General features: G+C 45.3%; 1 protein-coding gene across 1 annotated transcript; it reads left to right on the forward strand.

Annotated features, from left to right (window-relative positions):
• Window positions 1-8,363: 8,363 nt before the first annotated feature.
• Window positions 8,364-13,765, forward strand: LOC121837429. The gene is made up of 2 exons (XM_042293053.1): window positions 8,364-8,618; window positions 12,769-13,765. Exons 1-2 carry the CDS (start codon window positions 8,498-8,500, stop codon window positions 13,551-13,553), a joined length of 906 nt encoding a protein of 301 aa, XP_042148987.1. The 5' UTR covers window positions 8,364-8,497; the 3' UTR covers window positions 13,554-13,765.
• The last annotated feature ends 1,340 nt before the right edge of the window (window positions 13,766-15,105 follow it).

The following is a 15,105-nucleotide window of genomic DNA, read 5'->3' on the forward strand; positions in this document are numbered from 1 at the left end:
TTAATCACGGTCATCCAAAATCTTGGTGGAAGAGTGCGACTAGCAAAACGATTGACATAATCCGTACGCCAAGCGCGGAGAATTGCCGTCCGAGTGGTCACACTCTGTCCAAGCAAAACAGAGTTGAGAAACGCATTCGTTTCTTACATCTTTCAGCATGATCATGATCGAAACATCACGGTCACCATATTTTCAGTCATGATGGGTTACTACACTTCACTCTAATGTGCTTATTAAAACTATATACAAACATATACCTTTGACTACAACAGTTTCTCGCTACCACCGCTAGGGGATTCTTTTAGGCTTCTGGTTGGCCAAGAGAGGATGTCAAGCCCACTTTCTGCGTCAGGTGCACGCCCTGGCTCTGCCCACGCTTCCCATTGACCAATATCTCTGTATACACGGCTCTGCACTATACTACGCCATCGTTTCGGAAGCTCGTTGTAACCATTCGCTTTATACGAGTTTTGCGTCGTGCGTATACCCGTTTCCGGTCAAGGTGAATGACGTAGTGCGTATAGCTTTACTCTTTTAAAAATGTTTCATGAACGTCATGTTTCACGCCGCGTGCGCTGTTCCGCGATGGTTTTAAACAACCCTGAATTAATTTCAGCTATCAAAATTCCATGCACAGACCACTGAAGTGGCTGAGGTGGGCAGGGGGAGATTGGAGTTATTACAATGTCAGGTTTCACTTTAAGTCGCGCGTTGCAAGAAAAAAGTGGTTCACACTGATACAATGCGAAACAGAACAGCCCACGATCTTATGGTGAATTCCGCTCGCAGATCTCGAGCGCTCCAAAAGCGCTCCCTTTCGAGCGCGGATATCCCCCTTGCAGATTTGGCTGGAGTTGGCCATCCTCCGCTTGTAGATCTCTGGCAACACCCGCTCCATGGAGCGCCTCCAACTCCGCCGAACTTGCTCCGCGGAATTTCACAGATCTATCCAAAACTTGACCGAGCGCATACGTAATTTCCTTTTTAACTGGACAGTGCGCATGCGCGGGAGGTTGGCGAGGTCGCCGGACCGGTCCGGTCGATCGGGCCGTCGAGTTGACTCTGTTCGGATGCATCGGTTGTTTATGCAGGATTGGGACGGCTCGAACGCTTCTACCTCGCATGGATCAGCGATACAAAGCCGGGACTGGAGCGTGGTAAATCGTAAGTGCTGGCATGTGTGATTGTGAGAGGAAGAACGAGAAAAAGAATGACAGAAAATCTGGAGGCAGACGCAAGGTTAGGCCTGTTCATTCTGCAGCCAATGATTGTTTACCTTTTTGCACAGCATGCCGCCGGCGTTTTCTCGTGCAATAAAGACAGAACAGATTAGGCAGCGACCGTGCATGTGATGGTTTGTTACCTCATTGTGTTTATTCAAGTCATACCAGCAATATGAACTCCACTTATGGCAATCGCTGTGCGTGCCCCACTGTGTCGAGGCGGCCGAAAGGTATGTGAAGGTGGCGAACGCGGACGTCTACATCGTTATTCGTGACACGGGCTCCACGGTACGGACATTTTCGCCCGGTCTGTGTCGCGTGTTATTTCTGCAGCTAAACCGTGACAGTTTTCACTGGTCATCGGAAAGATCAGTCGGCTGAGGCGTTGGTGGACTTGCCAAGCTCGAGCAGAGGCCATTTGAATGGTCGAGGGAAAACGGGGGAAAATGCGAGTTTATCTTCCCCTCGCCTATTCTGAGCGGGTCCCACGGAGCGGAATCCCGCTCTCTTCGCGGATTTTGGAAAGCGCTCCGCATCTACGAGTGGAATTCACCATTTAACTAATCGGCGACCCCTTCGTTTCTAGTTATTATAGCTGATTGTTCTCGGTGGTCTACGCAAGCTATCACAGCATCTGGGTTGGAAAACAACGCTCCTACCATGAAACTGCTACCACCGGCACTACAAACAACGCGAATATCGCAAATCTGAGCTGCCGTGCTGGCCAAATGTCCTCTTCGTTCGAAGAAAGGAAACAACAGAGCGCGGGAGATGGCACTGTGCAACATACGATAGCACACTTGGGAATTTTAATACGTCCGCATGTTTCAAATAGCCTACCACAGTAACTTATTAAAGGAGCAATGCTATCACTTACCTGCCATTTCGTTCACGAAGGCCGGGTAATAGCCTTCGTCTTCACCATCTTCGCCACGCCAATACGCCTGTACCCTAGACAACTTGTCGAAGTCACCTGGTGTCTTCGGACTGAACTCTTTTATCAGTGAAACAGGAAGAATGGCACGTTGGCCGTCCTGCTAATACTGTACGTACGCGAACATGCTGACGAACTACGAGCAGTACGAGCTTCAGAAAGACAAACGTAAACAGACCAAGGTAACAAAGCAACAAGCTGTGCGGATTAGATTGGAATGGCTGAACGAAAAAGCATTTCTGAATTGGCTTACTTCGGCGGTGTCAACGCGATGAGTAAACAAAAAACTATATTCATATAAACTAAATATTTTTTTCTTTAGTAGTCATTATCTAACTATATATTTGCTAAGGCAGCTTATATTCGGTTCAACAAGCAAAAACGCATAATGATCAACAAGCATAATTTGTTTATCAATATAACAGTTGGGCAACGCTGGGTGTGGCTTGTGTCGTCTGCTACCAAACTCAATTGTTCTCGAAACGAAAGTAAGAAGCAGTCTGCTTGTTTCATCGCATCGCATTCGTGCCCTGGATCCACGCTCACTAGTAGTGCTCTCCGCATTTCAAGTCATTTTCTTAAAAAAAACTTTGTACTTTGGATCGCTGGACGCGATGTGTAATATCACATTTCGTTAATTTCAATAGCAATATGACAAGTCTTCCATCCTATAAGCGACGGAAGCGGTACCTTGATGTGGGCGAAGGATTGCTGATTCCCAAGTCGACGTATTACCGCCGGCTGAAAGAAGTAGGAACTTTAGATTCGCGGACTTCGATATCAGAACCAAGTTCACCAGAAATATCTGACGACTCCAACATTGGTGGCGATCTGGAGAGCGAAGACGAGCAAGAGCCGATCGACTCCGATGGCAGCCAAGGTGCCTGCGCGTCGTCCCCGGTGCCGCCAGAATTGGCGATCGACTACGGTAACAGCCAAGATCTGTGCGCGTCATCCCCAGTGCCGGCAGAAAGAAGCGTCAATGAAGACACGATGAGAGACTCGGCGAGTGATCGCGACTTTATCGAGACGTCTGACGATGAGTGCAGCGCGGCCAGCGACTTCGACGAGGAGCCGCCCGACTTCCAGCCAGGGCCAGTGTTCGAAGACATACTCTCGTCGTGCTTCGAACAGTTCGGAGCGGAAAAACTGCCGAAGACAGAGACGACCAAGGCAGGAGCGATTGCCATGGTAATGTCATTTATCGCAGGAAATGGCTTAACTTGGACTGCGCTTGGGCAGTGTGTCTGTATGATTAATACCATTTTCGGCAAAGATGTCCTGCCTCAGACGAAGTATGTTTTTTGGAAACTGTGGGCTGGCAAAACTAAGGATCTGGTTAACTACCACTACCTCTGCTCAAGTTGTGAGGGCATGATGAAGATGGAAGGCGCGGCAGGACACTGCGAAGTCTGCCAGCAGAAGGCAACTCAAAAGAAGCTAAGGGCGCAAGGCTCATTTTTCATGATGCTGGACATGGAAAAGAAAGTCAAGTTCCTTATTGGCAAGACCAAGGATGCCCTCGGGGAGAACCTGCTTCGACCTGCCGCAAGCCCCGATGACCCCATCACAGACATCACCACGGGCAAGGGATACCGAAAGATGCGTGAAAAGGCGAAGTTGGCAGTTGATGACTTGACGCTGACTATCAACACAGATAGTAGTCCCGTCTTTGATTTCTCAAAGACCTCTGTCTGGCCCATCCAGTTCGTCATCAACGAGCTGCCACCTCATGTGCGCTTCAAGCATCCAACTCTTGCCGGCCTCTGGTTCGGGAAAACTCACCCAAATATGCAGACTTTCATCGGCACATTTGTGGAAGCAGTGAACTCCATGCAGCCCGTCAAGTGGAAGCATGGGTCGCACCTGCACCAGTCCAAGGCCTTCGTCCTCTGCTGCTCCGTGGATGCCCCGGCACGAGCAGCAGTTCAGAACATGGTGCTGTTCAACGGTTACCATGGCTGTCCATAGTGTCTGATCACGGGCGAATACCGTGAAGCTAGGGAATAATTATATTTATACGGCGAGCAAGTCGTCTTCTTCTCGTGGAGAGGGTAGAAGAGGTGTCAAGAGTGACGTCACGACGCCGCATACTGATCGGACGATGCTGATGTGGGGAAACATAGCTTTGTCGTCTGCTAGTCATAGCAGTCGCTGCCCTGCCTGCCTTGCCTGTCAGAGATCCACCGATTTTGTATGGACTAGGACTCTATCTTCGTCAAACGGGAGGGGAAATAGCTCGAAGGGCATTCTGAATTATTTTTATTTATGCTCTGTGCTCTAGCGTGTAGTGGAACGGTAAAGCCAAAATCTGTTCGTCATATTTGTAAGTTTGACACAACTGAACTGTAAAATAAAGGGAGGGGAGAGTGACGTAACTATTGGCACCTCCCCTACCCTCTCCGTGAGAAGCACACAACTTGCTTGCTGTAATGAGTGAACAGACCTGTATAGCGATGATTTGGGTGGCCTGCAGTAATGAGACGGATCTGTATGCAGCGCCTTGGATTAATTAAAGTTGTCTTTTATAGGGAGCATGCGCTACATCGCTGATGAGCCTCCAGCTCTCAGATCATCAGCTATGATTTCCCGCGACATGCAGCTGGCACTGGCGTTCAAGGATAGTGTCAATGGCATCAAAGGCGCTTCTGCAATGATGGACCTCCCAGGTACGTCTCTTTTTGCTGTTCATCTACCCCGAGTGTCTTTTTAAGCACAAAATATGTTTCTGGGCTGGTTTCAGCACTTATAGACCAACGCTTTGATCTCACTTTGAACGGTCCGCAAAAATTGGTTTCTCAATGTATTTGCAGGAACTTAGTACAGAGGTGTGGCTAGGTGGTGCAAGCATGGGGTTAAAATATTAACTGATGAACATTCCTAGTTCACGAAAGACAAATTAAGAACCTATCTTGGGCGATCTACAGCGCCGTTTTGCAGGTGACGCAGACGGTGCTTGTTTGCTTGAAGACGCTGCCAACAGATGGCTGAACTGCATGGAAAGCATGCGGGGTGATCTAATTCGGGTTTTGATAGCAGATGACTTGGCGAAAGTTTCTCCGTTGTGCCATTGTCGGCGGCGTCTCTAAGTGAACGAGCACCGTCTGCGTTGCCCGCAAAATAGCAGCATAGATTGCTCAAAACAGTTTTTTTTAAATATTTCTTGAACGAGATAAGTTCATCCGTTAATATTTTAACTCTATGCTTGCACCACCTAGCCGCACCTCTGTAGTAAATTCCAGCAGAGTACGATGAGAAAACGATTTTTTTCTGACTGTTCAAATTGATATTGAAGAGTTGGTATACATGCTGTAGTGACATCTTCCTGAATCCTTGGAAACAAAGTCTGCAGCGGAAGTCTGTCGTTCGAGACAGAGGTCGATCAGACAAAATGTTAATGCCTTAAAAGCTCTAGAGAAGGCGTAGATTGAACCGGGGTCTTTCGCTTTGTGAACCTGATGCCAAATTAGCTGCGCTAATAGAGGGCACAAGGAAAGCGAGCACGACATGTCATCTCTCAGCTGCTGACAGTTCCGAATGCACTGATCTAAAGTAAATTTTTGTAACATTGAGTTTAAGAGCCTACCAGCGTCCAGTGCTGCTCTGTCTGTGTTGTCGCTTGATAGGGCCCACTGGGGTGGCTAGGATCCAGTCGAATAAGATTTCAAACATTGTCGCACTCACTCAGATGGTGCGAGAGTGTGCACGAGCAACACCACCTATACTCATATCACCTCAGGAAAGGAGCATGTTTTGTGCATAATTCCTGTGCTGCACAAAGTAATTCTTACAAGAGTTGGTTACCAAAGAAACAAGGCTCTTTTGCATTTGCAATGTGCACAATTCGAAAAAATGACAAATACCTCGTTCTGCAGGCACCCTTAGTATTTTAACCTCACCACATAAAAGAAGTTAATATCGCTCCACAAGATGCCTCACTTTTTCATTATAGTTCTTGAGCGGGAAATGAGTATAGACGAACTTCAAGCCTCACCGCTGAATTTTCAGTGTCACCGAAATTTTGTTTGCACAGGGCCCACATCGAAAATGAGTGCCAGGCCAGCATTTGGCTTAAACTCATATTTATACGTGTGCGTTGCGGTCGACAGGTGGTATAGCACCTGACTATCACGCAGAAGTCCCAGGTTCGAATCCTGGGACTGGATAACACTTTTTGTTAATTCGTAAAACCCGTGGTTCTCGAAAATTGAAGAATGTTGTCATTTGTTCTAGATCAGAATGTTCTAGTGCCACATATTGTGGTAGGAACGTTCCAGAAAATGAAGTGGCTATAAAAGAATCTCCGCATGGCCGTATGAGTTCATTCCATCGCCAGCTTTGATCCTGCTGTTATGCCGAAATTCGACGCCTGCGACGCCATGTTATTCCCTTTTAATTTGGGCAAAAGTACGCCCCCATTAAACATACATTTTCTTCACTCATGTTTTCCTCACCAATAGTTACTCGTGACAATATTCTTACTGATTAGTCTGGCCCTGATATATAAGCACTAGAAACGTTCAAAATAAGCAGGTATTTAGGCTCCAAAACCCCAATATAGTGAGTGAAAAAGGCGCATTAAACATGGCATCGATTCTGTTAACTGCGCCGCAAGAAAACAATACCTAATACCACAAAGGGTAACGCTTTTGCTGATTTAAAACTGAACAAGCAATTTAAGTTGCTACAGAAACAGAATGTCATGGCAATAATAAGAAAAGGCTAGCCTTCCCCTGCCTCACGCCAATGCTCGGAACTACTGAGTTTCATGAGAGTGGGCTGCAATGAATGACATCTTCAGGATTTCAAACAAAGCTTCTTCTATTCTTCCCAAGCATTGCTTTGTACTTTCACTAAGTTCTTTCAGAGTTACTTCATGTTAGACTTGTCCATATGAAGCACAAATCTTCATCTGGACTAAGCTCTTCTTCTTGAAGGAATTCATCTTTTTCAGTTAGTGCACTTCTTTCTTATCTTTAGCAAAGTTGAATGTTCCTGAATTCTTTTTGTCCCTCCATTTTTCTAGTGGTACTGGTGCCCTGCCTGTCACTTCTAAGTCCTCCTTGTGCATTTTCCGCTTGTGAGCGGAGATTGCTGAAGCGGTCTCCGCTCGTGGGTGCAAGCAGACTGAAATATTTTAAAAATAGCAGTATGCCTGAGAAGCGAACAAAGACGAGATAATACCTTTAAATTGGCATAATATGTGCAAAATAATTTGAAAAAATGGTGCTTTCTGAAGGGAAACTTTAAAAGGCCCTACTGATTAGACACAAGTGCCAGCCAAATGCTGGCGCAGAACTCATGTCCAGTCTGTGCAAAGTGCTACCCTGTTCGAGGTGATAACGAAAATCCAGCACTGGGGCGTTAAGCTTGACTAGGCAGTTTTGGCAGGGGGTGAGGGGGGAAAGAGAAGTACATACTCGGAGGGGGGGGGGGGGGGGGTAAAGGGGGATGTGCAAAGCCGCAGGGTCAAAGCTGGGACTTGCAACAGCTAGAGAAGCGAACTCGGTGTTTCACTCCCGCTGGAATGAAACTTTCTTTAGTGGGGCTTCCTTTCGGAGATGACGATGAGAGTGTTTGCGTCGTCGATGCACAAAATGTGAAACAAGTTCATTTCTACAGCACATTCGGTCACAAGTGCCTTTGCCAAAACAGTGCAGGAACTAGAGGAAATGGTTTTGTATTTTGGGTTATTTTAAATTTTTTATTTTTTAGAAAATGTTAAGTTCACAAATTTTCCATGCAGAAAAAATCTAAAGCATTGTATATGTAGTCTCTATGCAGTGGCACAAGCTGGGATTTCACAATTTACTAAATAATTAGCCATCTCGAACCTTTTGGATGGATAACTGAAGCAGAATTATAGCTCAAGTGCAGTACGGCTGGTGACCACCTTATGGCTCACAGATAATTATTTATAGTGACCACACCCCGGTTTCTCTCAGAGGTCATATGGAATTAATGGGGGATGTTTGCTTGCTCGCAGGTTTTGATCTCGTCACTGGCTACAGTGTCGAGTACATGCATTGCGTGCCGCAGGGAGTGGCAAGGCAGGTGGCTCAACTGCTTTTCTCCTCGTCAAACTCAAACCAGCATTTCTACATAGGTACAGTACCTATCCGCCATACCTCTTGTGCTTAAGTTCTTCAGAGTTTCGCGAATGCTGACCAGACAAACTTCCTTCTGGTTTTGAATTGCAGGAACTGGGGCCACTTTGGCGAGGGTCAACGCTAGACTTCTGTGCATAAAGCCTCCACATTGCATTACCAGGCTTCCTCGGTCATTGTGTGAGCGGAGCTACTGGAAAGCATCGGAGTGGCGCCACTGGCTGCTCTTCTACATGCTCCCCTGCCTGCAGGGCATTCTTCCAGTAGACTACTGGAAGCTGCTTGCAAAGCTCTGTGAAGCTGTCCACATTCTTTTGAGGAACAGCATCGCTCTTCATGAGATCCAACAGGCAGGTAAGTTGGCACTCAGGAATAAGAATAAAATTTTAAAAACTAATTATTTTTGGTTAAGACGACTATTATGCTACCAGTCATGGAATGCTAATGAAAGTGTTACTGCAGACAGAAGTTATGAAAGTGGTGATAATAACAGAGGGGATGTTCATACGCATTGCAACAGTTGCCATGTAATGTCTATATTTCAGAGTATATTGTCCCACTAGCTTCGGGCATTGCACGAACTAAGTAGGCTAATGAAAAAATGTGAAGCAGCATTTCAATGGGCAGGGAGGGCGATGATGTATTGGAGCAGTTTCCATCTGGTGACTGCAATCAGTTATGTACAGCTGGAATGTTTGATATGTCTTTTAATCACCCAGGCACATAGCCACGGGGGATGCCTATGGGGCCCAGCCCGTCCCCGCCCCCAAATATCTGCCATTTTGCGGAGACCTCCTCTCCCCCCTCCCCCTCATCCAGCATTTTGTCACGGGCGGTTTCCACCCCCCCCCCCAAAAAAAAAAAAAATCCTGGCTATGTGCCTGTAATCACCCATACGCGCATGTTGTGTGGCATTCGCTAAGCTTTTATGAAATGAGTGGTGTTCCCAAAACGCACAAATTCCCTTGGAGATCAGATTGGTCACTGAAGTGGCCTCTCATTCGGCAAGGGATACCAGCGGCTGAGGTGCTACTGGTCCACACCTCAAAGTATGTGGTGCAAAAGCTTGTGCTGCACCACCTAGAGATCTCACCCCTGCTCATATTGACCTGGGTTACCTTGGTACCAGCGTGTGGTCATGCATCGCTACTGCATGGCGCACGTTAGAGGGTGGGCACGGCTTAGGACCTCGGCCTGGCGGCTATACTGAACCGAAAACATTTGTTTATCTACAGCATAGATATCAGGTGTCCCTTCAGGCAGACTAACTTCTCGTTATCTACATTTTCGTGCAACAAATCATCCCTTTAGACAATCGCACCCAAAACCTGCACTATCGTTTAAACACTCATCATTTATTGAGTTTGTTCCACTGTACTCGTACCCGTGCATGCGCACTTGCCACATAGCAGCGAGTTCGTTCTGCACTATCTAAGTGGCTGCGCTCACCAAATTTGTTTCCGTGCCAGCACTCTCAGGAAGCTGCACTCACTTGAACCGAGAAAATCGGGCGTGCACCAGAATGCAATCCCATCATGCATTGCTCAGCTTGCCTATTTTGAATACTAGCGAAGGAGGAAACCCAAATCGAAAGTCTTGAGCTGCACCACTCGGGATGAATATGTCACGTAAACCAGCACTAACAGCTGCGCTACTCGAGTCTACCTCCTTTGACAGCAGATATGAAGAGCTTTTTCAAGTGATTGAGAGCAACATAAGACTGATATGTCTAAAAACAGTCAATTTTCTGTTACGACGATGAGGGGCGTGATGCTTGGATCTGCAATGCAGTGCCTCAATGCTTGAACGGCACTTATTCGTGTACAGCCACAAAATGTGTCACAATTGCAAAAATAGCGGCTGTGTTCATTTTTTTTTAAACAAACAATTACAATGATTTGAAATTTTTTTTAGGATGTGTGTTTTTAGATCCCTTGGGGTCCTGACATACCACTGAAACTTTTATATAATTTTGTGATGCATATTTTTGTACCTGCGAATAAATTGGCACTACTGAAACTAACCGTCCGAGTGAAGTCAAGTGAGAGTAGTCGATCTCACAGGACGTCACACTTCTACGTTATGCTAGGCTGGAAGGTCGCGCAAACTCGTTTGCTGCGCGTTCTCGGTACAATTTTTCATGAAACTGTTTAATTAATTTGTGCAACATGCAGGCATCGGTTTGGGCTAAAACTTGGTCAACATTACCTAGATCAGTGGTTCTCAACCATTGATGTTTTGGGGACACCGGTTGTGGTGAGGGGAACGGAAATGTATACATTAATGAAAATAAAAATTTAATAAATCACTATAACCAAGTTCTAGTGCAAAGTAGACTTCTCTCATTGGCACACACTAGAGAAAACGCAACTGAAAGTTGGAATGTTTCTCCCCAAACTACACGAAGACAACCTTTATTGCCGATTTTGACTAATGAGGCAGGGCTTCGAGGACCCCGAGAATGCCTTCGCAGACACCAAAGCATCCGCGGACCCCCATTTGAGGACCACTGACCTAGATCAGGCCTGAGGCCTACTTCAACCGTAAAATAAAGTTTCTAGATCGTCTTCATTGTCCCTTTAAGGGTTGTGCTAAACATTATCCGTAAATTTGTGTTGCAAGTGTTCACAAGTGTTACTTCTTCTGGTTCTACTGTAGTCGGATTATGCCGAAAACTTGAGTAGTTTGCAAAATCTCTAAGACAATGAAGTGCTTCACGGTGATTTGTATTGCAAATAGAAACCATTCCCACTGCCCTGCCGCATTCCCACCTGTCCTATTGCCTCACAGTGCACTTGTTTTGGTTTGTGTCATGAATTCTGCATACCCAGTGTTCTCTACTCCACTAAGTTTTTGCACATTCCATAAAATGTTTCAAGAATGCATGGATATCCATCGCCACTGCACAGACATTGCAGGAACACTGTAGACAATTTAAAACAATTAGAAGTATTTTTAACTTTAAATATTTTTAAATATTATATAAGAAATTTCAATAGTGATTGTGGAGAAATCAGAATGCTATATGTATTAAGCTATTTTTTGCAAAATTTTCTGCAAAATTAAATATCTAAGAAACCAGTCAACCAAAATTACTGACACTATGCTGCATCACCCTCACATGAAGGAAGGAGCATACAAGGGTCGTTCAAAAATTATTCGATCTGAATTTGTACCCCGGAAACCAATGAAATGCGGACAGTGCCTCTGGTGGGTAGGTGTACTCAGTTTCGGGTCTACCAATACGAGGTCTGTTAAAAAAATATCCGACATGAATTTGTTCCACGTAAACAAATTAAACACAGACACTGTCTTCTGGTGGAGGGAACATTAATGGGCATGCTTAAATTTTATCAAGCCCGCAAAAAATATGAGTCACTGGCAGTCAGCCTCCACGTGCGGAAGTGTAGTCAGTGCTCGTTGCTTTTTCCCGTATCTCGTTCCTTTCAGCGGCATTTTTATCATGGGGAAGAGCCAGAAAATCACAAGGAGTCATGTCGGGAGAGTATGGAGCCTGATTCTGGCCAAAAAATCTGAATCAGACGCGAAAAACGAGCTGGTGCATTGTTTTGATGCAGCTCCATCGTGAGCAACTTTGGCACAAATTTCTCAGACACTCTCTGCAGAGCCAAATGATCCTTCAGAATTGAATGCACCAAGTCGGTAATTCCTCCCACCTCAGTCACAAGTTCTTGAATAGTGTTGCGATGGTCCTGCACGACCCAACTCCGCACTTGGTCAATCACCTCGTTATTTCATCTTGTTGAAGGCCTTCCGGGGCGCGCATCACTCCCCACTGTCATGCGACCATCTTTGATCCGGTAGTACGCCTCTAATTTTTTATAATGCCCATGGCATCGCCGCCGAAATTCTGGTGAATATTTCTGTTTCCACTTGAGTGTTGCAACGCTTCCACCAAAATTTAATGCAATACCTCTGCTCAAGCTGTTTGGTTGTCTTGCGGGAAAAAAAAACGATGAGCACTGATTACGATCATCTGGTGGGCTAGTTGGTTGATCATTATGTGGAATTAACAGCGCAAATACTAGGAAGGATAGTTGAGGGAGACAGGATAGAGTGCTGACTAACAACTGACGTTTATCATCCTTTTCTTCTTGTATTTGTGCTGTTAATTTCATATAATGAGCACTGACAACACCTTATCACTCAGAGGCTGACTGCTCGCGACTCGCATTTTTTGCGTGCCTGATAAAACTCATGCATGCAAATTAATGTTCCCTCCACCTCCCCACTGGAGGACGCTGTCTGCACTTTATTTTTTTTCGTGGAACAAATTCAGAAACGTAGAAAAATGTTTGAACAGCAGCAGAGGCATTATTACACGACGTTTCGGTAAGAGACTTTTCTTCCTTTCCAGCAGTCTGTGCCAGCAAATAATTTGAAATGAAAGAATGAGCATTAAGTTGCAGCATTTAGGCATGTGAAAATGTGCTCATAATGTCTGGGTACCCAACTTTGTTCTGTTCTCTGTTTTGTTTTTCAGAGCTGCTGCTCGAGACCTTCGTTGGCCGCAGCAAGACACTGTTTGGCGTGACCTCTGCCACATTTAATGTGCACCAGTTGCTGCACCTATGTAACTGTGTCCGTCAGCCGGGCCCACTCTGGGCGCATTCTGCCTTCGTTTTCGAAGGGGGAAATGGCAGGATTGCCAAGCTGGTGTCAGCCGCGCGAGGACTCCCTGACCAGATTTTGGAGCGGGTCGTGATGGCTCAACAGGTTGAGTGTCTCCTGGCAACAGCGAAGTTGCCCGACAGGGAACAGGATGTGTGCACGAGGTTTCTCGGTTTCCCTCCTATTCAGAATGCGAGTCATGTGGAGGAAACATGTCTGCTTGGATGTGGAAGCGCTGTAAGCTTAAGTGCATTGGAAAAGCGTGCTCTTGAGCAGCACTGTGATTTATCTTGCACCACTAGAACAGAGTATGAACGCTTTGTCTTTGACCGCAAGGTATTTCACAGTGCTGCCTACACTAGGCCAGAAAAAAGCAACACCACGGTCGTCTCCACACAAGATGGGGAGTACTACAAGATTGAAAAAATCATCCTGGTGTCACTTCCCGCCCAGACATGTGTCCTCCTTTGCCGTCCAATTGTCCTGATGGAGGAATCATGCATGCCACCGCACATCAAGGAATGTTTTCTTTCAGAAAGCAAGGCCCTAAGCGTCCTACGGCCCAGTAGTATCAAGGACAGCTGCCTGTATATAGACTTTGTCAGTGAAAACAAGTCATTTGTGTGTGATCTGCTAAACAGCATTGAGAGGGATTAGTTCGACTTGCTTTTGTGTATATATGTTATTTTATGTAAATATCACATTTGGTTGACCCACTGTACATAGGGGAATTCGATACTGTAAAGCTTGTTGCAAAATGTTTTGCACGTGTTTGTTTTCTGTAGGAACAATATACTCGAATGCAAAGACAAAATTTATTCTCAAGTACAAAGCACCACTAAAGTCGTACCTACCAAAGGAGTCCTCTCAACTGTTTCAAATTGTATAAACAGAAGAGCTGCATGTACATAAACTTTCCTTACAGAAAGAAACTTCATTTGTGATTTAATTCGTGTCATGTAAAAAGGCTGCTATAATCACACAAAAAACCAAGAGATATGTGAAGCAGAAAAGACCACATGGACCAACGAGCATGTGCCCTTGCATACAAAATAAAAAAGAAGGAGGATAGTGATGGTGACACCCTGGTGGGTTTAATAGAATGTGATGATGCTGGTTCTCAATATTATGCCCTACAGAGAGGCGTCGAGACAATTGTAAGTCAAGCATGCCGACATTTAATGACACCGAGATAAAAACTTTCCTTGCACTACAATTTCAAAAATAGTGGTTTGGTATTCCTATCAGTCTTTTCTACCCTTATTCCTAGACAAAACTAGCTTTTTATCTGGAACGAAATCTTTAGCTTCGTTGACTTTTTGGATTCATGGCATGAAACCATTTCCCATTTTGATTCCGACGGGATTTTGCACACAGGTTAAATATAAGGGTGAAAGCATCTAGTAAAATTGTGAAAGGATTAGCTCACCTCAATAGAACAAAACAGACTATATATCCTCCGATGCATCACATGTAGACATAAATAAAAACTTGGGTCACTGTGGTATTTATTTCGGCCAAATGAAGCGAATAATATGAGAAAATTGTTTCCTCTCCATTCCACTTGTTTTTCAGTCGTAATAAACGCCAGAAAAATATTTTGATGAATTGAAAAAGGGACGGAAAGGATTTCTCCTGGGTCAAAAAATTGCAAGACGTTTACGTTTCTCTGTAATGCGAAATTAGAGCGCAGCTCTTGAGGTGTTTTGATTTTCCTATATGCTGTTGGTAAAGAATTTAATTGGGTATTTTCTTCTACCTATAAATGGTGCATACATACACCAATTAATTAAAATAGGTAATCACATGCCCTCTATACCCTCCTGCTCCTCTTCTATACTTTCTTCTCCTCCTCTGGATAATATTGATTTTTTTTTCTTCCTCCAGTTACGGCGACGGCGACACCGCGAAATGCGGGAATGGGCGCCTAAAAACTGCGCTATAAAACTTTTTTTTTTTGTCACTCCGAGAGTCAGGTTTTCATTCTTTCAGTAGATGAATCCACCACCTTCGGGCACCCCTGTAGTAAATTGTTGCATGATACGTTCCCAAGCTCATTTTTACGAATCATCTTAAATACGCTGCAGGCCAGAAAACACGAGAGCGGTCGTGTCCGTTCACGTCGCCTACGAGTGGTCTCGTACCTGCTCTGGCCCAGACTTTTGTCTGTCGCAAAAAGCAAGTTGCCGGTGATCGCTGCCCACCTTTT

This window comes from Ixodes scapularis, unplaced genomic scaffold (genome assembly GCF_016920785.2).
Source record: "Ixodes scapularis isolate PalLabHiFi unplaced genomic scaffold, ASM1692078v2 PGA_scaffold3__209_contigs__length_174095766, whole genome shotgun sequence".
Classification (NCBI taxonomy): domain Eukaryota; kingdom Metazoa; phylum Arthropoda; class Arachnida; order Ixodida; family Ixodidae; genus Ixodes; species Ixodes scapularis.

Coding starts and splice junctions, on each gene's coding strand:
- LOC121837429 (XM_042293053.1), top strand. CDS start 8,498: ATGCTCCCCTGCCTGCAGGGCATTCTTCCAGTAGACTACTGGAAGCTG. Junction 8,619..12,768: donor TCATGAGATCCAACAGGCAG/GTAAGTTGGCAC, acceptor TTTGTTTTTCAG/AGCTGCTGCTCGAGACCTTC.